This window comes from Protopterus annectens, chromosome 7.part0 (assembly GCF_019279795.1).
Source record: "Protopterus annectens isolate FY-2018-M chromosome 7.part0, PAN1.0, whole genome shotgun sequence".
Lineage (NCBI taxonomy): Eukaryota > Metazoa > Chordata > Ceratodontiformes > Protopteridae > Protopterus > Protopterus annectens.
Window position 1 is genome coordinate 242,923,959 of NC_056739.1, and position 23,454 is coordinate 242,947,412.

General features: G+C 37.3%; 1 protein-coding gene across 1 annotated transcript in view; it reads left to right on the forward strand.

Annotated features, from left to right (window-relative positions):
- The window catches only part of LOC122805926 (extracellular calcium-sensing receptor-like), a 143,581-nt gene that overhangs the window by 25,986 nt on the left and 94,141 nt on the right, over positions 1-23,454 (forward strand). The window contains exon 2 of the mRNA XM_044076170.1: positions 12,927-13,766. Within this exon, the coding sequence (XP_043932105.1) occupies positions 12,927-13,766 (840 nt within the window). The remainder of the gene's footprint in view (positions 1-12,926; positions 13,767-23,454) is intronic.

Sequence of the window (23,454 nt, forward strand, 5' to 3'; positions counted from 1 at the left end):
TAATGTCCTCTCAACTTTATAAAATTGTATAAAAAGATGCTGGTTCTTCAGTTCCACTTACTTGACCATTGTCATCATCACCTGACAATCATACCCCCTAATTCCTTGTATCAAAAGCATCAGCCTTCATCACTCTAACAACTTTGTGGATTTTGGATGCTCATGTCCTAATTTTTAATTCCATTATTAATAAACTAGTTTGCTGAATTTGCCTTGTCTCTGTGTCTATCATTTTAATCAATAAATAGCAAATCTGTGTCCTGCTATACCAGACTGTTACATTAGTTACCTGATCTTATTAAAACCCTTCTGAAATTTCATTATTACACTTTTTATTGTATCTGATGTATACAATTAAATTTACAAAATTTTCTGGCCCTATACAATAAACCTTTGTTAATTTACCGGACATAAAATGAACAGTAAGGACTAACTACTCAAGGCCTTAATATAAGCACTAAGTTGTTATACCCAGTACAGAGAACAGGTACCTTCATAGTCTAACAGAGTCTCATATGGAAATTTACCTATGGAAAAAATGTTTACCTTTTACAACCTGTCCTAAAATATTAATAAACTAAATACCTTGTTGTTGGAGGTGCCAGTAATTGACAACAGTAATGGGGGCCCATGTGTTCTATGAATACCCTTTCCTGTCAAAATGGTGGTATGAAATGCAAAACAGTGTAGGCATGCACTGTAGAAGGACATTGACTTTTTACTGAAATAACTGATTATTTTCAGCTCCCCCATAACATAAGAGCTATGATCAGCATGTAGACAGCTACTGTTGGCAATACTAGTAGATAAGTTATGGTTTATCACTGGAAAGTACACAAAGCAGAGATGCTGCCATTAGCTCATTCACTCCAATGGAGCTCAGGAAGTTTGCACTGTAACTTCAATGGGTGGAGCCTAAGCCTTTTGACAGAATCAGATTATGTCCTTAGATTTCAAACAAATGTTCATATTTGTGGAACCAAAGGGCTTATGACAGAAGTATAAATGGTAAACTCTTCAGCACAAACTATTTTTATAGTGGCAGTATGCTTTACATTCTAGGTCATAAACCAAATTTTATAAGTCACAGTAACTATGACATTTGTAATATTTTGTAAACAGTTTACTTTATCTCAGCAACTACTCAAGTTACACACATACTGTCAGCAGCATTTTATTCATCTAACTGAGTGCTTTCATATGAGGCTAAGGAGTTCTGTCTATGCTACTGGGGTTTTGAGAAATGTAGAAAAATGTGAAAATTGTATCTATATAAATTGATATCATGCACACAACAGTTAAGATCTGTTTAACTGCACTAGACAGAGGCCATAATTCATTATGCCACAAAGTTATCCCAAATTAAGTATCAATACAGGTGAAATTTAATATTGTCATTAGAAGATTTTGTTTTAATCACTTGGTCATCATATGCAGAACAGTACTTTTCTTAAGGCTTATCTCAAAATGCAGACGTTAACCATAGTTCCTGCTAAGAAGATACTCCTAATTATCTTAAATTATTGTTCTCATAAGACATGCTTAATATTTTAATTATTTTTAGTCGATTCAGTGTCCATAGGTCTATACTCTGCCTGCAACTACTCATCTTCAAGATGTTTCTGTAGCCATACATGCCATGTATAGGTATTCTCACTGCTGGTTTTATCTTCCAGCATCACCTCTCATGAAAGCAAACTACAGTTTGTATCAAGACTGCAGGGTCTGGGAGTGGTTACAAATAATAAGCTGATACTAAAGGACCATTTCACAATTATTATGAAATCTTCCTGCTTTCATCTTAGAACACTGCCCCAATTTATCATCTGATTTCATCATTGGAGCTCTTGCTCTCTTTGATCTCTCTTCAGTTGTACAAACCCTACTGCCCTCCCTTTTGGACTCCTCTAATGTCCTGGAATTAGGCCCGTTGGGTTCCAAACTTGATCATCTGTAGCATGTACACCACTCTCGTATCTAGCCTCTCATTGAGCTCCTCAGATGCCATCATATTATGTTGGTGCTTTGGGGACTCTGTTGGCTTACAGTCAGGCAATGACTTACCTACAAAGCCTTATCCAAGGCCATTTAGCCCTACATGGCCTGATGCCTCCCTCTGTGAAGAATCTGCTGACATGGCACTGACTCACTTACTCTCTTCAGTCACCATCTCAGAAACTGGTGGCAGTTCTGGTATCACAGCTAAAATCTTCTTAGATTTGGACTTTGGCTAAATAAGAAACATGTCTTTGGAAACATTTACCTGGTTGGATGCAGGATCTCCAGTTTTGAATAGCTGTAGGTATTCCATTAAGGAATATTTTTTGTCCTACCATGTCAATGACTCTTTATTTTCTTCCTGTTTTCTTTATTCCCCCCATCTGATTGCTCTTTATTAGATACTTTTTTGCTCTCCTGGTAAGAATTGGGGGTCAATGTGTGGTGCAGGACTGGCTGGTTATCCTACAGTAATCCAAAGTGTTATTTTTTCAGTCTTCTGAAGAAAGCAGTTGTGATGTGAATTTGGTAGTGCATGATTAGCTGTTTTTTGCTCTTCATTTGTAGAAATGAAGGGGTGGGACACAAGTTCATTCTAGTGGCACAGGCCACTTTTTGTGCTAGCTATGCCTCTGTGACTGTGTGTTGGTAAAACCCTCTTTCTTCATTGAATTGTCTTTTGTGGATTGCAAATGTCTAAACAAGCTTTGCAGTTTTAATTTACACAGCAGTAACAAATAAAGGATAGCATGTTTAAGAAGGTATGCTTAATTGAACAGATGTGTCAGATCCCTTTTCCAGACTTCAACAGTCATACTATTCCTCTTTAAAGACACCTTAATTTTTTGCCAGATGTTGTAGAGCTACATTCAGGACTCAGACTGTAAAATGCCACTGCTTTATTGTCTGCTAAAAATGTCACTATTTTAGTTAAATTAGTTGAATAATCATCCATTGGAATATGGAACCTGTAAGTCATTTCTGTATTGATTTCTTAAAACAAATAGCCTGAAACAAACCTATACAAAATAAAGCTTGGACATGGGTGCCAAGGAATTCACCTTGAGAGTGAAGAGGTGAATCTTGGCATCCATGTTGAGAACACATCATATTAAGTTATGATCAGATATATGATCATAATTGTTTTCATTGAATGGACATTTATCTGCTCCACAAACAACTAGTTGAAGAAAAATGAAACACAAAATAAAGATTAAAAAAAGCAAAATGTTGTGCCAGCTCTGTAAGCAGGTAAAGCAGTCAGGAAGTACTGTCAGTTAGATAGCAGGAGATGTCCTTTTATAGACCAAGTCTAAGGAAAGCAGTTGGTTCCTAAATACATTCTGAGTGGCTGTCATGTTGTAGATATGAATGTGAAATGGAGTTGAAATTGTCATTTCGTGCTCTGTTCCTGCTGTCCAATGGCTGGCACTGTCAACTTTCAGTGCCAAGTGCCAAACATGATTTTAACAGTGCGTGGGGTGGTGCTTAACAATTGTTAAGATTGGGTTTTGCAGTAGTATAGTGCTGAACCAGTGTCTTTTAACTAATATTGGAGTGTAAAAACTAAGCTCTGTGTGCTATACGTTAATGAAGCTCCCATGAGGTGATTTTGCTTTAAAGTGATGAGTCAGAAGAGATTTATTTGCACACCAGATGCCAACTACTGAATGATTCACACAAAGGTAACTTGTCATAATAGTGAGAAAATATGAGAGCTAGAGAAAGAGAGACAGAGAACGACTACTACCCTAAGTCAACACTTAAAAATTAGAAATTACCAGTAATTGCTAGACAGGGCTGATGATTATGTTAAAAAATCTTGTAATGGATGCTTGGTAATATAAATTCCTGAAGATAATTATATTGATCTGCTGTCAGCATTGGTTTCCTTGTTATGTAATTTAACAACTTGGAGCATACTTATTTACCCATAAGAATATTGTTATTGGATGGCTCACATTTAAGCATTTGTGTAAAAGACTGCTATAAGCTAGATAAATGATTTAACTTTGTCCCACATCATGCCTCCCAGAACCTCCATATTTCTCAAAAAAAGAAATCAAATCTTAGGTACATGAAAAGACAATCTGCTTTGCTGTTTCACATGACCCTAGATGCCCCAAAATTTCATTGTTTCATTAGCTCTAAAATAAGCCAATGAAAGAAAGATTTCCTGAAACTCATTATGGTCAAAAGTGGTACAGTATTCACATCACTCTGCTGAGTTTGAAAAGGGTCATGCAGGGTGCTTATTATTTTCAAAAGAAAATAAAAAAACAGCAAGAAGCTGCTATAAAAGAAGAGCCATCAACTGGACAGTAAGGAATAGTGCTAGAAATGTCACATAAATTAAAGTGATAGTTGTAGAGATGACTACTTATTTATGGTTCTATGCAATTCTACTTTGATTGCAGATTTTTTACTCTTGTACTGTGAATACTGCATTATGCTGGACAGCACAACCCACTCAGGGATTGATCAATGTAGCTTAGCACATATACAGCCTTATTTAGAAATTATGATCAAATTTAAGTGATTGTTAATAATGCTGTGGGGTGTCTAGAGGACAGTATGTGCAAAATGTTGAAATAGATTACTGTGGTAATAATTTGTTTCACTTTTGATGCAGTCATTAATCAGTTATACTCTACATATATGCTGGCAATATTTCAAGAGGAAGTGTAAGGGCATAATGTCTGTAAAAGCAAAGAACAGTTATATGTCAGTGTTGAGTGATAATTAACATGGCATACTGGGGACTGTGAATGTGTATGTGTCTGAAAGCACCAAACAACCACAGATATGAATTATGTATGGAAGATTTCTGTGCAATTATGAGAGGAAAAGCTGCAGTATCTTTCTTTTTCCATTATATTTGTCACTTCCTCATATTCCACTTTACTTGGCATGTCATAAATACTCTCCTCAAGCCTGGAAGGCTATCACAGCCTAACTCAATACCCAATAAAAGTAACTTTGATATAGTCTGATTTATGAATAATCATTTTATTCATTGGTATCCCACTTACTTAGCATGTCATAAATATTCAGTTCTAGCCTGGAATGCTAACCCAGTTTTAACAAGCACCCAATAAAATTATCCATGGTATAGCCTGGTCTATTAACACATATTTCATTCCATCTGTTTCTAATAATGCACAACAATGGAAACAGTATTCTTCAACCAGTTCAGTAAATCCATCCATCCAGAATTTCTTTTACCATTTTTCCACAATGGATTGGGGTGTCAATTCAAAAGTGACAGTCACGTAGAGCCAATGTTCGCACCACCAAGTGGCTAGATCTCAATGACAAAACCATTTGTCTGCAAAAAGAATTGATTATTCAAGTAAAAAAACTGATTTGGAACTTAAGGCTAACCACAGTAACACCTGAAAACATTCTTTGTTGAATACCAGTACTAAGCTTCCAGATTTATTGTCTATACTACAGCATTATTCATTAATGGATCGATACAGGAAGCCCATAATCTAAAATATGGAAAGGCTTATGCATAATTCCTCTTTACTAGGGTGGTCTATCACTGGATGTACCTAAATTGACACATATATAGCCACACTATACCATAATTTCTAAAATCCTGGATACATAAATGAACATGCAATTATTAACATACTTTGCAAAAAAATAATTATCTCAAACAGTATGTAGATTTTGTCCTGGGCACAGCACAGATACTGCTCTACTGATGTTTCTGAATGAAGTTAATATCCACAGGAATCATGGTCTTGTCGATTCTCATCTTTCTTCAACTTATTAACTGACTAGCTTATATAAGAAATAAAGCTGTAGTTTTTTTCTCATTGCTACCTTTAGAATTAATCTCAAAGTGTTACATGGTGAATGAATTCTGATACATCCAAAATATATTAATATTAATATTAATATTCCTCATGGATTTGCATTTGCTCTCTCCATTTCAGTACATTGATGTGCAATATGCATAAGATAATGACAAATATTTTACTAGTATAATCTGTAGAAAATTTTATCACCAGGAGCCACCTGCAAACAAACTCTCAAATTTACAATAACATTATTAAGATAAAATATAACTACCGCACTGAAGTTGTCAATAAAAAAACAATCAAAGTGGATGGTATATAAATCACGACCAACTTTTTTCTGCAAAAAATACACCATCCTTCAATGAACTTCAAACATAAACTCAAATAAAAGTCACAAACCTAGAATTTTGGTTAAAAACTCACTTCCTACTAAATCACAACAAAACAAGTTTAATACTATTTTCACCTGGATCCACCTGCAAACAAACTCTCAAATTTACAATAACATTATTAAGATAAAATATAACTACCACACTGAATTTGTCAATAAAAAAACAATCAAAGTGGATGGTATATAAATCACGACCAACTTTTTTCTGCATAGTACATCTAATCTCTCTAATACCTCAGTGTGTCTTATTTCACTTCTATTTTTCTTATATCCAAAACACACAGCTAATCAAACTTACAATATGATGTAATAACATTAAAACATTATTTTCAATTCTCTGCAGTAAGGCATATCACTGCATTACCCTAAAGAAAATAAACTAGCTAGAGTTAATAAAACAAAACAAAACAAAAAACAGTATCACAATCAAACATACTTCATAACATTCTTAGTTTATTTATTTATGTATTTATTAATTTCCAGTTTGATTACCGGGGAAGTCCACTGGGCCTAGAGAGCCCGTTTTCAGTGGAGGCCCAGGAAGAAGATCTCCATAAAACAGATTACAGTAAAGATAGCAGTCCAATGAAAATAAAAGTACAAGTACAAATACATATCAAATAATACAAAGCATGAGCAATATTGCCCATAGTGGAAAAATATCATGCAGATACATTTTAAGAAATTCACACAGTTAAACTCAAAAGTCAAAAGTTATTTACAATATTTACAGAGTGTGAGAGATCGTATGGGAATTAGCTATAAAAGGTTATAGCCAGCTATAAGATGCTCAGGAACTCAGGAGGATACCCTCCCAGGGGGTTTTGTTAAAAAATTCTAGGTAGGGAGAATGCAGTTACATTTCCATTTGGAAGAGAAGTAGGTGTAAAGCTGAGTTTTGAAGCTGTTTGCATTTGACATTGTCCTTAGTGTGGAAGGGAGAGTTCCATTTCTAACCTAAGGAGAAGGCGAGGAGAAGTTGTCCAGCAGGACATTTAGATTTGTGGATAGTAATCAAGTTTTGGTGTTCAGATCTGAGAGTTCTATTTGGGGTGTATGGGGGAAGGATATTAGTTAGAGGGGAGCATTTGGTTGGATTAAATATTAGTCTATGTGCTGTAGTGAGCTGGAGGAAGTCCAGGTAATTTGTGAATTCTAACCAGTTGAGGGATTGAAGGATACCACATTGATGAGTGGAATGTTTGGCTTTGGTGGCAAATTTAGAAATTTTGTTATAACAGCTTTCAAGTTTGGAAGTGATGGAAGAAGATAGGTCAGTTAGTAGCAAGGTGCCATACATAAGGAAGGGAAAGAAGTAAGAGGAGGCCATGGTAGAATTAGAGAGGAAGTGGTTGTTCCTGTATAGCATACCTAGTTTTTGGTGGGTTTTCTTTATATTTTACTGAATATGGATGTCAAACTTGAGGTGTTCGTCTATAGTTACACCAAGTAGTTTGGCAAAGGGAACAACTTTGATCGGAGAGTTGCTTTGGCTAAGGACTTGGAAGGAATGTTTTATCAAAAGAGAAAGATTTTGAGGGTGTGAATAGTAGTATTTTAGATTTGTTAGCATTGCGAAAAAGGTGATTTTGGCGCATCCAGATCTCAGTAGTTGAGAAGGCAGTCTGAGTTTTAGATAGGAGTTCAGGGAGGTTAGAGGCAGAGCAGACAAGTGTAGAGTCATCTGCATATTGGATGACTTTGTCATTAGGAATAGCAGAGTAAAAGTTGTATGGCTTATCCCTGTAAGGAGTCGCCACAGTGGATCACTGGTCCGCAGATTGGATGGCAGTGGTGTTTTTACAGTGTTGAGTTGCCAGCCACGTACCCAACCTTCAAAGAAGGCGCACACACACACACATGCACCTTTCAGCAGGTCTTTAAAACTCACTCAAACACAGGGAGAACATGCAGACTCCACACAAAAGGCACACCAGCTGAGAATCGAACTGGAGAAGCTCTTGCTGTAAGGATTTCATAACTTTCTTAATAACCTTGAAAAATAATTAATCCTAAGCAATAGCATTTAAAACATCAGATTCCTAGAACCCTTTAGTCCCAGTCAAAAACTTATGTTCCTGACTTAAAATCTAACAATCATCATAGTGAATGCCTGTGTCAAAATTTAAATTGCAAACTCTGGAACTCAATCCCTACACTTATATCCAATGAGACTAACGTTGAATTGTTCATCAACAAACTAGCAAATTCGACTTCTGACTAGTGTTGCTCCAGTATAACAAAAATAGCTGTACATTTCTACATATCTGACTACTTTCTATTGAGCTTTCCTCTCAACATATTACATTCCTTGCCTAGTTCTAGTTTTTTAGTCTTCTCTGAACACTTATACACACAATGTTAACAGTCTTTCATACTTTCTGTGCAGTAATCTAGTTGTATAATGTTGTCCTGTATTTAACCTATGTGTTGCATATTCAATTTTTCTCTTTTTCTTCAGTTCACTTATTTCCTTATGTTACTTCATTTTTTTTTTACATATTCCTATTACTTTTCAATATTTTTTTTTTTGTAAATCTTTTCTTGCTGGTGAATGAGTATAGCTATTTAGAAAAAAACGGTAACACTGTGTATCTGATATATATATATATATATATATATATATATATATATATATAATGATTTGTTGCAATATCTTATAGCTGTGTGTGGTAGTTTGTATTTTATTTGGATAGTCATTCAGTCTAACTGCTGTAAATGATCTGCTGATATAAATAAAACTTTTTGTAACACACTCTCAGGGTACTCTTGTAAAAAGGAGTTAAAAGCCCAATCAGACTATCCAAGTAAAAAAAAAAAACAGCAACAGAAAAAAAAAACAGTAAATAAATAAATATTGGATATATTGTATATTTGTGTTTGTTTGTAATACATATGCATGTGGATATATGGATGCATGTATGTGCACATATGTGTGTGTGTGTGTGTGTGTGTGTGTGTGTGTGTGTGTGTGTGTGTGTGTGTGTGTGTGTGTGTGTGTGTGTGTGCATGTATGTATGTATGTATCTATGTGTCTATATATATATATATATATATATATATATATACACACACACACATATACACATACAGGGTGACAATCAGAAGGTCAAAGTGGGTTCGGTCAAGCCCACTGCAGTCGAAGTCTGAAGGCCAAATGGCGACAATGTTGAACGCAACATTGTCGAAGTATGAATCTCACCCCCATCTCGACCCATGTTAAAGCCTGTTCCTAGGTTTACAGCAAGTCATATTTTACAATGTCAGAATTCGACATTGTTGGTTTTGCGGAAGTGGGTCGATGATCCCATCATTCTATGGAGTCAGGTTTGACCTTCTGATGGTAAACCTATAGAATATATATATATATATGCATGTGTGTATGTATATGTATGTATATGTATATAGAGAGAAAGACATACACATCTCTACTTACTGGTATCATTGTTTCATTTTAAGATGTGTACCATTGTTTCATTTTAAGATGTGATACTCATTTCCAGATCAGCCATGCAGCTGGACACCCAAGACTGAGTGATAAGCATCAGTTCCCATCTTTCCTTCGCACCATGCCAAGTCTGCATTCTCTAACCTTAGCCATTGCAGAATTTATAAGGCACTTTGGATGGACCTGGGTAGGCATTATTTATGCAGATAATGATTTCACCATACAAGGAAGTCAACAGCTGAGAGTAGAATTACTCATATCACGTGCCTGTGTGGCATTTTTTGAAATCATTCCAGTAAACCCACAAAAAAGTAGAATAATGTCCATTGTGGAGACCATCATAGCTTCATCTGCAGCTACAATTATGATTTTTGCCTATAGCCCAGAGGTAACACTTATCATGGAAGAACTGGCAGCACGTAATAAAACTGAAAAGACTTGGTTAGCAACTATTTGGGTAGAAGATGCTCTTTTTTCACAGAGGAATCTCTGGCCAATACTAAATGGTGTAATAGGATTTACACAGCCAGCTGGTTCTATGCCAGGTTTTAAGGAGTTCCTTTACAATATTCACCCACTTAAATATCCAGATTTTATTTATATAAAGCAATTCTGGGCTTCTGTTTTTAACTGTTCATGGGCGAATAATTTAATTACTGAAAATACATCAAATGAAGGAGGATCTGCTGAATTCAGTTTCTGCACTGGAAAAGAGAAATTAGAAACACTTGAAGAAAGTATTTACCCTGTTAATAACTTCAGAAATCCTTACACTATGTTTAATGCAGTGTTCTCCTTAGCTTATGCTCCTAAAATTTGCTTTGGATGATTTTATGAGAGCTCTTAGTTTTTACTTATAGTGATCAAGGGTGTCTTACCTTTTAAGGATTTTGCTCTATCTTGTAGTAGCTTCCTCCTTTGTTGTAGAGTTTGTTTATGGCTGGGGTCCACCAGACTGGATGCTTGCCGTACAAAGAGTCTTTGTTTTGCTTGGGATTGCCTTATCCATGCAGTCCTGCAGGTGCTGGTAGAAGGCATTTGTAAGTGATTCAGCGGCTTGAGTACTGTTTTCCCGCTCGGGGCCTTAAAGGAGACCACACTAGTCTTTAGAAGTGTGAAGTCGGCTTTTGAGAAGTTCTTTACTGTGGTCTTTTTATTTCAGGTGGGGTGGGATGAGGACCTCCAGCGAGATTAGTTTGTGGTCTGATCTCACCAGTGAGGGGTACACCTCCGGTGTTGAACATTGTGCTCCCATGTTCGCGATGATGTGATCAAGTATGTGATCTCCTCTTGTGGGATGGTGACTAGTTGTTCCATGGCATTTGAGTTTATGAATTCCAGGAACTTTTGGGCTAGGGTGTTTGGGCTTGAGTAGTGTTCCCAGTCTATATTAGGGTAATTGAAGTCACCTAGTATGATGGTGTTTGGTGATACATTTATCCTCTAGTGTTTTCAGGAAGGCCATGTGAGGTTCCTGAGTTTGTGAGGGTGGCCTGTAACATGCTACAATTTGCAGAGCAGTCTTGCCTATGGTTAATTGCACCTGGATGGTCTCCGATGCATCGCGTTGCCACCAGTCTTGAGGTGTGGGTGTCCTTGATGAATATGGATACCCCCTCCTTTCTTGGTATTGTCCAGATTTTGGGGCGGACGCATGATATGAGGTAAAACCTGATAGCGCGGGTGCTCTCAGGAGCCTTGAACCAGGTTTCTGTCACAGCACAGACATCGATGTTCTCCATACTGAGAAGGGCCTCGAGCGTGCATTTTGAGATTTAGACTTCTGGCATTGAGCAGCATTACCCTTAGTTTTTTCCTTTTTGTGTTCTAGGGTGGTAGGTTTAGAATTTGAGCCTTGCCTAAAAAGGCACTATGGGGTGGCAAGAGCCTTTGCCAATATCCGAATCCCAGGGTGACAGGTGCAAGCCGTCCTTGCGCAGCTGGCTTGTCCAGCATGTCATCCCAGGCAGACAGACACTGGATCCCCTTTGAATGACACCAGTGTTTAAGCCAATTGTTAAAGCTGATCATCTTATCTCTGTATTGTGGCATCATTCTTGGTGAAGGTAGGATACTGCTCAAGGTCAGGGTCATACCTGTCTGGGCTACATAATCAGAGAGCTCCTCAATGTCTCTTTTCATGTAGTCCAAGGAGGTCGCTCAGGTCGTTTACACCAGCGTGGACAATGACTGAATCATATTTGTACCTGCTGTTGAGAGACCTGAGTGCTTGCGTTATGTGGCGGATTCTAGCCCGACAGGCAGCTTACTGTGACCTTCTCCTTACTCAGTCTGGTGGCGGACGCAGTGTGTCTGACTATGGAGTCACCAATGACTAGTGTGTCTGGCATTGTGTTTGGCCTTAAGGGCTGTGACTGTTTGACACTCTGACTGTGAGGTCTATGTGTTGCAGGTGTTGTGTTCTGAGGTGGTGGTTGTTTGGGTGTCTGCTTTGGTGGCCTCTGCTGTTTTGGTAGATTTTTGATCAGAGCCTCCGAGTATGTCTTTGTGTGTTTATGTGTATGATTTGAGGTTGTAATGGTAATATGTGAGACTGGGTCTATAGTGTGTGTGGTAACCTTCTCCTCCTGACTGGTCTTGCCAGTCCTATGTTGAGAGAGCTCAGCCTCCAGTTTGGCCTGTAGTTGCATCCCCATGTATTTGTGTTTTGTGGGAGGAGGAGAGGGTTGTCTGTGTACATGAGGCAATTGTAACATTGCCTCAATTTTCCCAGGTTCACCAGCTGAGCAGGAGAGGACACTAGCAACTGATCCCTCGACATGCTAGAAGGAATAGACAAAAAACTTTAAAAAGATTCGGCGTGGGTACGAGAAATGGTATACACACACACACATATACACATACAGGGTGACAATCAGAAGGTCAAAGTGGGTTCGGTCAAGCCCACTGCAGTCGAAGTCTGAAGGCCAAATGGCGACAATGTTGAACCCAACATTGTCGAAGTATGAATCTCACCCCCATCTCGACCCATGTTAAAGCCTGTTCCTAGGTTTACAGCAAGTCATATTTTACAATGTCAGAATTCGACATTGTTGGTTTTGCGGAAGTGGGTCGATGATCCCATCATTCTATGGAGTCAGGTTTGACCTTCTGATGGTAAACCTATAGAATATATATATATATATGCATGTGTGTATGTATATGTAGGTATATGTATATAGAGAGAAAGACATACACATCTCTACTTACTGGTATCATTGTTTCATTTTGAGATGTGTATCATTGTTTCATTTTAAGATGTGATACTCATTTCCAGATCAGCCATGCAGCTGGAAACCCAAGACTGAGTGATAAGTACCAGTTCCCATCTTTCCTTCGCACCATGCCAAGTCTGCATTCTCTAACCTTAGCCATTGCAGAATTTATAAAGCACTTTGGATGGACCTGGGTAGGCATTATTTATGCAGATAATGATTTCACCATACAAGGAAGTGAACAGCTGAGAGCAGAATTACTCATATCACATGCCTGTGTGGCATTTTTTGAAATCATTCCAGTAAACCCACAAAAAAGTAGAATAATTTCCCTTGTGGAGACCATCATAGCTTCATCTGCAGCTGCAATTATGACTTTTGCCTATAGCCCAGAGGTAACACTTATCATGGAGGAACTGGCAGCACGTAATAAAACTGAAAAGGCCTGGTTAGCAACAATTTGGGTAGAAGACGCTCTTTTTTCACAGAGGAATCTCTGGCCAATACTAAATGGTGTAATAGGATTTACACAGCCAGCTGGCTCTATGCCAGGTTTTAAGGAGTTCCTTTACAATATTCACCCACTTAAATATCCAGATTTTATTTATATAAAGCAATTCTGGGCTTCTGTTTTTAACTGTTCATGGGCGAATAATTTAATTACTGAAAATACATCAAATGAAGGAGGATCTGCTGAATTCAGTTTCTGCACTGGAAAAGAGAAATTAGAAACACTTGAAGAAAGTATTTACCCTGTTAATAACTTCAGAAATCCTTACACTATGTTTAATGCAGTGTTCTCCTTAGCTTATGCTCTACAAAACTTACAGTCATGCAGACATGGAGAAGGACCATTCTGTAATAAAACATGTGCAGACAGAAAACATTTTGAGCCATGGCAGGTGAGTCAAAAGTTTGTTAATATTTGCAACTTTGTGGAAACAACTTAGGCCATAAATCTGATTGCACAGCACCGAACAATGTTTCTCATAAATACCGTTTACTATTCAGTTTACTGTAAACTTCTGGTACTTGAGTTAATGACTTACTCATTTACCCAAAGTATATGGTGTAGAAAGCATTAACAATTATAATATATTCCCAGTTTTCATTTGTACAGATAAGTTCAAATACAGTTGAGCAATACTTAAACCTTGCTCATGTTTTGTGTAATGTGGAAGGGCCCAAGACATTGCATACATTGTTTGCAGTTATCAAAACAGTGACATTGGAGATGAATGCAGGTTTACTAGGACTAAATGCATGCTATTCCAGTTGACATAAGATAAATCATAATTAACTTGTCTAAATTCTTAGGAAGCTGCACGCTTAGAACAGCAACATTGCCAACATTGTACAACATAACCACCAGTTCTTCTATATCCGCACCTCCACCTCTGTGTACACCTACTTAGTACAAATTCATGGAGGTTAAAGTATAAAAATGAGACTTTAGCTTCTCTTCTCCATGTTCTCAGATATCTGCAAACCAGAAACTTGCAGCCATTTTGTGACATGCCAGCTTTGATGGACTGAAATGTTAACTAGAGGAAACCTTTATATTTGCCATTCCAAGACTGTGAAAGTATATTGAAATAAAACACAGCTTTTCTGATGCATACAGTCAATGCACTTAGGAGGAAACATTCCCACTGTCAAACCTTGTACCATACTGTGGTAACTAGTGCAAGATAGAACCAAATTATAACAATGATAGGGAAGAAGTGAAAATGTTTTAGACGGGGAGTAGTTTTCATTGAGTGTTGCCAGTGTTAGAAGGAGCTGAAAATCCTAGTTTTGGAATAACTGTAGACAAGAAGCAATTTATTTATGGGAGATTGTTCAATATCAAGAAAGCATTTAATTGTTCAAGATGATATGGTAGTGAAAGGCAACACTGCTGGGACTTCAAACATGATGGTATAGTATAATTTTGAAGAGAATATCTACATCTCTCTATCAGCAGAAGCACATAGCTAACACAAATGAAGTATGTGTGAAAAATGAAAAATGTACAAAAAAAAAAAAAAAGGCACCACCAATATTGTCGATCTTTGACATTTGCTAATAAATCACCACCACAAATGGAGCAACCCAATCGTAGGATCATAGGACCATAGGAGATTACTAGGCTAATGGCTCTGGGGCCCTTACAAGCCTAGCCAAGAGTTTACCCCAAAAAGAGAAACCTCAATCAGCACCTTTTGCCCCTGTCAGTGAGGAACACAGGTGGAACCCCTGGGACAAATTTGTGATTACCCATCCACTGATCAAGGTTGCACTTGAAGAGGATCAATGACATACTTTATCATGTATGGGGAGTCTATTCCAGAGATGGGGTAACCTCTGGGAGACAAACCTGTCTCTCCCACAGGTTTTGTTAATGTCACATATTAGATTTAAGCCTTTTGATAGGGTATTACTCGAGGAGTTAGGCTTAAAGATATGGAGCATCTCTAGAAGAGCAGGGTCAGAGATTGCCTTGTAGGCAAGACACAGATCACCTCTGAGCAATCTTTACAATACAGAGTAGAGTGATAGTGATTTGAGCCTGTCCACATAGGACAGGTGTTGGAGGCCATGGATTCTCTTAGTGAGGTATTTCTGTGGCCTTTCCCCTTGGTGCAGGTGTTTGGAGAGGTACATACCAAACGGGGTATTGTACTCAATTATTTTCCTAATGAGGGAGGAGTACAGAGAGTTAATAACCTTCTTTTTTCTGGATGCAATCCCTTTACTTATGAGATGAAGCAAGTAAAAGGCTTTTCTGACCACTGCTGCTACATGATGTTCAAATGTGAGATTGTTGTCAACTTGTGTACCTAGGTCTCTCACCGCAGGCTGTGTGCTTATGGGGTTGCCGCAAATGTGATAATCAGTAGGGGCTGTGTTTTTGCCAAATGGTATGATAATGCATTTATTTGCATTTAACTTAGGGCCATGAATTTGGCACCAGTCATTTATTGCTGTGAGACCCTCTTGAAGTATGTTAACATCATTTGGGGAGTCAATGACAGCACCCAGCTTATAGTCGTCCACAAACTTGGTCAGCCACCGGCCTTTTGTCCTTGCCTGGACCTCTGAGAAGTAGATTCCAAACAATAGGGGTCCCAGGACAGATCTCTGGGGGACACCAATAGTGAGAGGTCTTCTGCCGGCATTAGTGGCACCTATTTTGACCATGTGGGTGATATCAGTGAGCCAGTTGGTCACCCACCTGATGAGATAGGAATTTACGCCAAGTTCTGTTAGCTTTTCAATGATGCCTGAGTGGGGATAATATCAAAGGCTTTGACCAAGTCAAAGTAAGCTGTATGTACTGACTTTCTCTCATCCAGTGCCTTGTTGACAGTCTCAAAAATGTTAACCAGGTTCAACAGGCAAGATCTGCCCTTGATGAATCCAAGTTGGGTGGGATCAAGTGCTTGGGGATTGCTGATGTCCTTGTTTATGCGATGCATAATAATACACTCCATGGCCTTAAAGATCAGGCTTGTCAAGCTAATGGGGAAATAGTTTCCAGGCTCAGTATTGGCACTGCCTTTGTGCAAAGTGATGACAATGGTAGTTCTCCACTCTGCTGGAATGATGCCTGCACTTAGGCTATAGTTGAATAGGGTGCTCAATTGCAAGGGTAGTTCTCACTGGAGATGTATTTATTTGTTATTTATTTGCAGTTGGTTTGCCAGGATAGTCCATTGGGCTAAGATAGCCTGTTTTCAATGGATTCCTGGGGAGAAAAGCTCCAAATATACAAATATACAAAATATTTGATAATAAAGATGCAGAAGAATACACAGGATATAATAAACAATTTTGTACAGTATTACAAATACAACTACAAGCATGAATTTAGATACAATTTAAAGGAAGAATAAGCATCATAAGTATTATTTGTAGAATTTATAAAAGCATAAGTATTATTTGTAAAAAGTTGTTTTTTATGGTGATAACAGACAAGAAAGACAGTTATTAGTTTACTTTAGAAGTAAGTGAGCTGTTACTGAGAGAGAGACTAGGTTTCAGATTTAGTTTATGTAGGTGTAGTACAGTAGCATTCTCAATGGGATGTTAAGTGTAAGTGAAGCAAGATTTTAAAGGAGGAGTGGCTGCTAGGCAAGTGGAATGGATTAGGAGTGGCAGTGAGTTCCAGAGGCGTGATAGAGAAAAAGATAGTATGTGTTTACCTGGAGGACTGGCAGGAGTGTGTAATTCAATAAGATTTTGAGATGTTGCCGAATATAGCCTGGGATGCTATCAGGTCCCATGAAAGCTGTGTTCATTGCCTTGGATAGGGCCTTTAAATCTTGATCTACAAAGATGTGAGGTGTGGGGCAAGTATCGGGGATGTCAAATGAACCTTTGGGGGGGAACAAGGAAGTGAAGTTTGCACTGAACCTCTCTGCTTGCAGATTGGCTAAGTCAACAGGATCAATGTAAGTGGTACTGTTAAGAACTAATTTGGAACAAACCTGGGCTTTGCCATGGAGGTTTCTGACGTAACTGAAAAAGGCTTTGTGGTTAGCCTTTGTTTTGGAAGCTAGTTTTGATTCATAATTGGCTTTGGAGGTCTTCACTAGTGATCTAATTTGCTTGTTGAGGCTAAGGAGGGAGTTTTTCCAATTAGGAATTTGTGCCTTTTTATCCTTGGGCAACAGTTTTTTCCTTTTGTTGTAAAGCCTGTTGATAGAGGATGTCTACCACATAGGTTTATGTTTCCTTGAGGAGCAGGTTTTAGTTCTGTTGGATATGGTTGAGTCTATGCTATTGTACAGGTTCTTGTATACTGCACTTGCGTACTGTTCAGCATTATTGTCTGCATCCTCTGAGGGTGGTGGTGGTGTGAAGCTACTGATATCCTCCCTTAGAAGGTTGTAGTCAGTTGTTCAGAAGTTTTTTGCCTGGTTACGGCTGGGGGTGGGGGGGTTGGACAGGATAGACACTTCGAATGACACAGACCAATGGTCTGACCTCGCCAGGGAATAACTTACTATGGGGGTGGTGCAGTGGTCATCCATGTTGGTGAGAACCAAGTCTAGAATGCTATTTCCCCTTATGGGGGATGAGACAAGCTGGTCTAGTGCGTTAGAACTGATGAAGTCAAGGAATCGTTGGGTGAGTGCATTAGAGCAGGAATAGTTCAACCAGTTTATGGTGGGGTAGTTGACGTCACTAAAGATCAAGGTGTTAGGGGGTACCTTGATGGACTCAAGTAGGCCCAGGTAGGACAAGTGGGTGTCCTGAGTTATGGAGGGGGGTCTATAGCTGGCTATAACATGGATGGGTGTCTTGCCAATTGTCAATTGCACCTGGAGAAGTTCTAGTGCATTACGCTGGCAAACCATTCTGGAAGTGTGCTTGCCTTTAATGAAAATAGAAACTCCACCACCCTTAGTCTTCCCAACCACACTTTGGAGTCAGAATGTGTGGAATGAGGTATAGTCTGGTAAGGCAGGGGTGCTCTCTGCAGCCTTGAACCAAGTTTCCATGACTGCACAAATGTCAGCATCATCCAGTGCTAGTGAGTGAGTGCATTTTCAGGTTAAGAATCCTAGCATTAAGCAACACAACCTTCAATTTGCTTTTTGTCACTCTGATGAATGGACCTTCATCATTGCATCCAAACCAATTAGTTACATCACATTCTAAAGCCCAGAAGATGGGGAAAAAAGAACACCATTATAAAAATATATCAACTTATAATTTAATTTCCATTGACTTATGTACTGCAATGACATATCTAATAATAATAATAATAATAATAATAATAATAATAATAATAATAATAATGAAAAACACTAGATAATTACAACTCATAGTACCACAATCTCATAAACTGAAGTTTCTTTGAAATGTTCATACTGACATCTAGTATTGACAAATAGCACCAGCATATTCACAAATGCCTAAAATGGCACATTAAATTCAATGCATACATACACTTGTGTGCAAATATTAATACTTGACATATAATCTAACAAGAAGTACCCTTACTAATTAAAATAAATATAAGGTAGAGGAATTGTACTTTGACACCTGTTACATATAGGCATTGTAAAATAATACACTATATGTATAATGGGTAAGTAATAAAAGACTCATTCATACCCACTCCGTGAATGGCCCCTAAATTTAATATAATTTTTTTTCAAGACATTTCTATCTAGTCCCATAATTGTGAAGATCGCTCCTTGATATTGAGTCTTATGCCCAACTTATATCACAAGAACACCTACTGTACAGACAATCTTTGTTTAAAATGACTTGTGTTTTCCCCTATGTAGAATGCATCACATATGCATGTACATAAATGAATCATGAATTCTGCATTACATGTAATAAGTCAATGAATACAAAAAAAACAACATGTATTTTTAGAGGAAAATATTTTAGTCTCTTACATCTATGGACAAAAACACAGCTGCAAAGTACCTCGGTTGTTTTATTTCCCAAAGCATATTTAAAATGGAATATCACTTAGAGCTGTGTTATTTCTGAAGTACTCTTGGTTATTACATGAGAGCCTCAAAGTATCAATAAAGTGAGTTTTCTGGTGTTTAACACACAGTGGCTTTTGGTCTTTGGATACCTAGACCTTATCCTATATGGATCCTTATACATAACCAGTTGATTACCATTTATTCTGCCTAACAAAATAAAAGACAGCTATTTTCAGGGACGACATTACTAAAAAACTGTCAACTGTTATTATTATGATTGCATTATATTGTTATTATTGTTTGTTATTATTATTAGATAGTACAATAATTGCCAACTATTTACATCTCATTTGAAGTAGTCAAAGGTCAATGCATTTTGCTCCATTTTATACCTTATGAATGAAGATAATTTACATAACACTAAAATACAGACCAGTTACATATCGGGACTATTTTTTCTCTGTGTGTCATAAGTAAAGAAAAATTATCAGAAGAAAAAAATGAATAGTGTTTATAAATATGGCATGCAGCTTTGTGGCCCTATGCAATTCATAAAGATCTGTTTACATCATAACTTACAAGCTTGTACAGTTGTGCACTTGCATTATTCCAAAAATTAAGTAGTTATACAAATGAAGAACTAGAGTATGTTGTATGATGCACAGAGTATTACTTGTGGAGAACACTGTGAAGTACTGGCAGGAAATTATATTGATACTAGTGTGGATGAACCTATAATAAAACCAAAAGACATACCTTATGTCCCCACATATGAGGTTGTGCTCAACAAATAATAGCTTAAAAAGACTGCAACTGTGAATGGAAAAAAAAACTTTAGGAAACGATTAAAAACATACAGATGCAAGCAAATATCCATACATCTGTTCCATGTAAATAAGCAGATTAGTGCTGCACCACGTAATGACCTAACCAACATAATAACATCATTCTACTGCCAATGTTGGCAAGCCTAGAATCAAATTCCTTCATTTATGTTGTATGCAAAATAAGCCTTCACAGTAATGGCAACATAGAATGAAAAAATTAGGAACTGAACCTCTCCTTGATTGCAGACCAGTGAAAAACAATAGTTACTGCCATTGACCAATGTCATAGCATATACTTTCTTTTCAATGATTTTCCAAGAGGTCTAATTTCTAATGTGAGAGCTGTGCATGGCCTTACAGAGAAATATACCTTTTGTAAAATGATCATCAAAGAAACATGCTGACCATGTGGACTGTAAACACCTCAGAAGTCTGAATATAGTAGTTTAGATAATGGCAACATTAATGCATTCCTGCTTAGTTTTACTCAGTATGGCAACATTAATACATTTCTGCTTTGATTTTCTTTGTTGTCACAGTAATGTAATTCAGCTGACTTCACAGAAATATGCATTAGTTTTACAAAACCAGAATAATGAGTAACTGTAATAAGTAAAACAAAAACCAAACAAAAAAAAAAAAACAAAACAAACAAAAAAACCTTGTCACCTCCTTAAGTAAAGACACAAGCACACCCACACACATGCAGACATGCGATAACACATGCATGCATACAAACATTCACAAAACCGGCAATGTGGAAATGTGTCTGGCAGTATTGTCTACTATACCATTTCTTCAATGATCTTTGTCTGTGATGCACTCTGATGATCTTATGTCCTATAAAACATCAACATTTTGGATTCCCTATTAGTCTCCTGGGACCATTTGTGCAAAATGTAGAATAATTATCCCAGGGAGGCTACTTGCTAAGAGTGTGCCTTTTTGTGACTATAGAAATTCCATCTGTACTGCAAGCTCACAAAGTAATCTGTATAAAGTATTTGGAAGCAGAGGTATGAATGGTTACAGATGAGCACATATCTGGGACTAGAAGATAATTAAAGGGCATGGTTATGCAGATTGTCGCCAACTAATTTCTGTAATTATAATTTCTGCTTTACAAAAAGATGTAGTGTAGTGAAACACTTTAGGTGGAATATAAGAATATGACTATAATTTACATTATCGTAGCTCTGTCTGAGACTGGAAGAGGTCAAAGGAACAGCACAAAGGTTGTGGTTTATTTACTACCATTTTTAATTTCTATTAACATAATCAAGTGATTTAACTGCACTTAAGATACTAAGGTAGACATACAGTATAGCTTGTGATCTGAGTTTATGGATTAAAGTTCATGATAAGTGTACTAATTTGAGGACTTAAGAGAATTCTCAAGTTTAGACAAATATGTTCTCACAGGCTACACAGTAACTTAGATTTTCCAATGAGTAAACTCATATATTAAGCAATATGTTGACTTCTGCAGTGTTTGTCCATTGGCCTTAACTTGTCTTAACTAGGCAGAGGTGCATCTAAATGTCTTAACTAGACAGAGGTACATCTAAATGTAAACTGGGGGCTTGGTAGGTTTAATTTAAAAAAAGACATTGCTTTTGATGTGGTTTTAAACAATAACACTTCCACAAGATCCCCCACCTCCCAGCAGCAGAACACAGAATCTCTGATTTGACTAAAGGGGATATACTTGGGAAAAAGCTTAAATTAGGCTCAGCATGAGAACAGACATTTTTTAGTGAGTTCTTACAGAAATTATCAGTTTTCTAAGCTGAAAAATTCATCCCCCTTAACAATAAAACACGTTATAAAAACTGTTGATTAGTATTTTGCTGTTGGGATGAAAATGGCAGGGATCATGAAGAACTAGTTTAGCATAATTTTTACTTGGCCTAAGGCTAATCAGGAGATGGGGTAGAAATAAGAGTTAACCTTGAAGAGTACTGTGGTAGTTTGTAAACAAAGTAGCAGCGAGTGGAATGATTTTTTATTGGCATGCAGGAAGCTGGAGATCCCTCGCTAGCAAAACAGGGGCACTTTACAAGATGGAGAGACAGGTTGATGAATTTGGGTTTTAAGACTAACAGTACTCAAATACAGTCATGGGGATAGAAAGATTGATACTATCAAGGAGAGTCAAGAAAGGGAGATAAATGGTGGTAGTAGGATTCTGCTTCAAAGGCATTAACACATCCGTCATTACCTGGGATCATCAATAATGATAGCAGAGCCACCAAAAATGTTATATATGTCTTTTATATGTGGTATGGAATATATTTTTTGAGAGGACATTCTGTTTTGTGAAAGAGACTTGGATTTGGTGAGCAGATGTGACAGAAGTGACCTCGGTGTAATCATGATCTAAGATAGATTCCAGTATAATAGCTAAACTCTGGACCTATTAATGTGTTATAGAGACTCACTAATAAAGGACAACATACATAAGAAACACTTCTCATAGAAACCTACTTGTTACAGCTGGAATTGAACAATAATGACACGAAAGATATTCTTGATAGCGTTTAATAATCTATTATTTTATTTCTACATTATACAAAAAGTTATGCATGATTTTATTACATTGTTTGTTGATATTATTTTGTGGTTCTAATATGGAAGGGCTGGTATCAGATGTATTGGCAAGAGCAAATAGAATGTATGCATGTGGGGAAAAGGATGCTTAATGTTTACTATGTCATATTCTGTGCATGAAAAATTAACTTGCCTAGATAGAAGCAATTGCACTGAATTGTTATGCTCCTTAGATGGGCTCATGTTAACTTATAAGGCAGAACTAGGATCCCAACTACTTAAGGAAACATAATGAATGACACTCCAAGTATGAAGAGGACAAAAAGGGGAAAGCGACTTTTAAGTTTTATCCCTGACTTGTAAAGCAGTTAGAGGGGATGTTGATGATAATCTAGGGAAATGACAGTGAGGGGATTGGGTAGGGTCCTTCAATGGTTGAATGATATAAGGGGAAAGAATGAGGTTTAAATGGATGAGAAAGAAATTTAGAGACAGTGTGCAAAAGCAGAGTAACAGGATATACTGAACAACTGTAATGAATACAAAATGGAATGGTGAGATAGGGAAAATTAATAACTAGTTTGATGATATAATAATACCACAAATTATCAAACAACTATTGCACAACAAGCAAGGAGAAAGAGGGAGTCAGGTAGAATCTGGGAACAAGATTAGTATGTCAGTTTGAGATACAAACCTCAGGGATTCTTACTGAATGAAAATTCTATCAGGGAATATTTCCTGGGACATGCTGAAATACTGAAGTAGAGGAG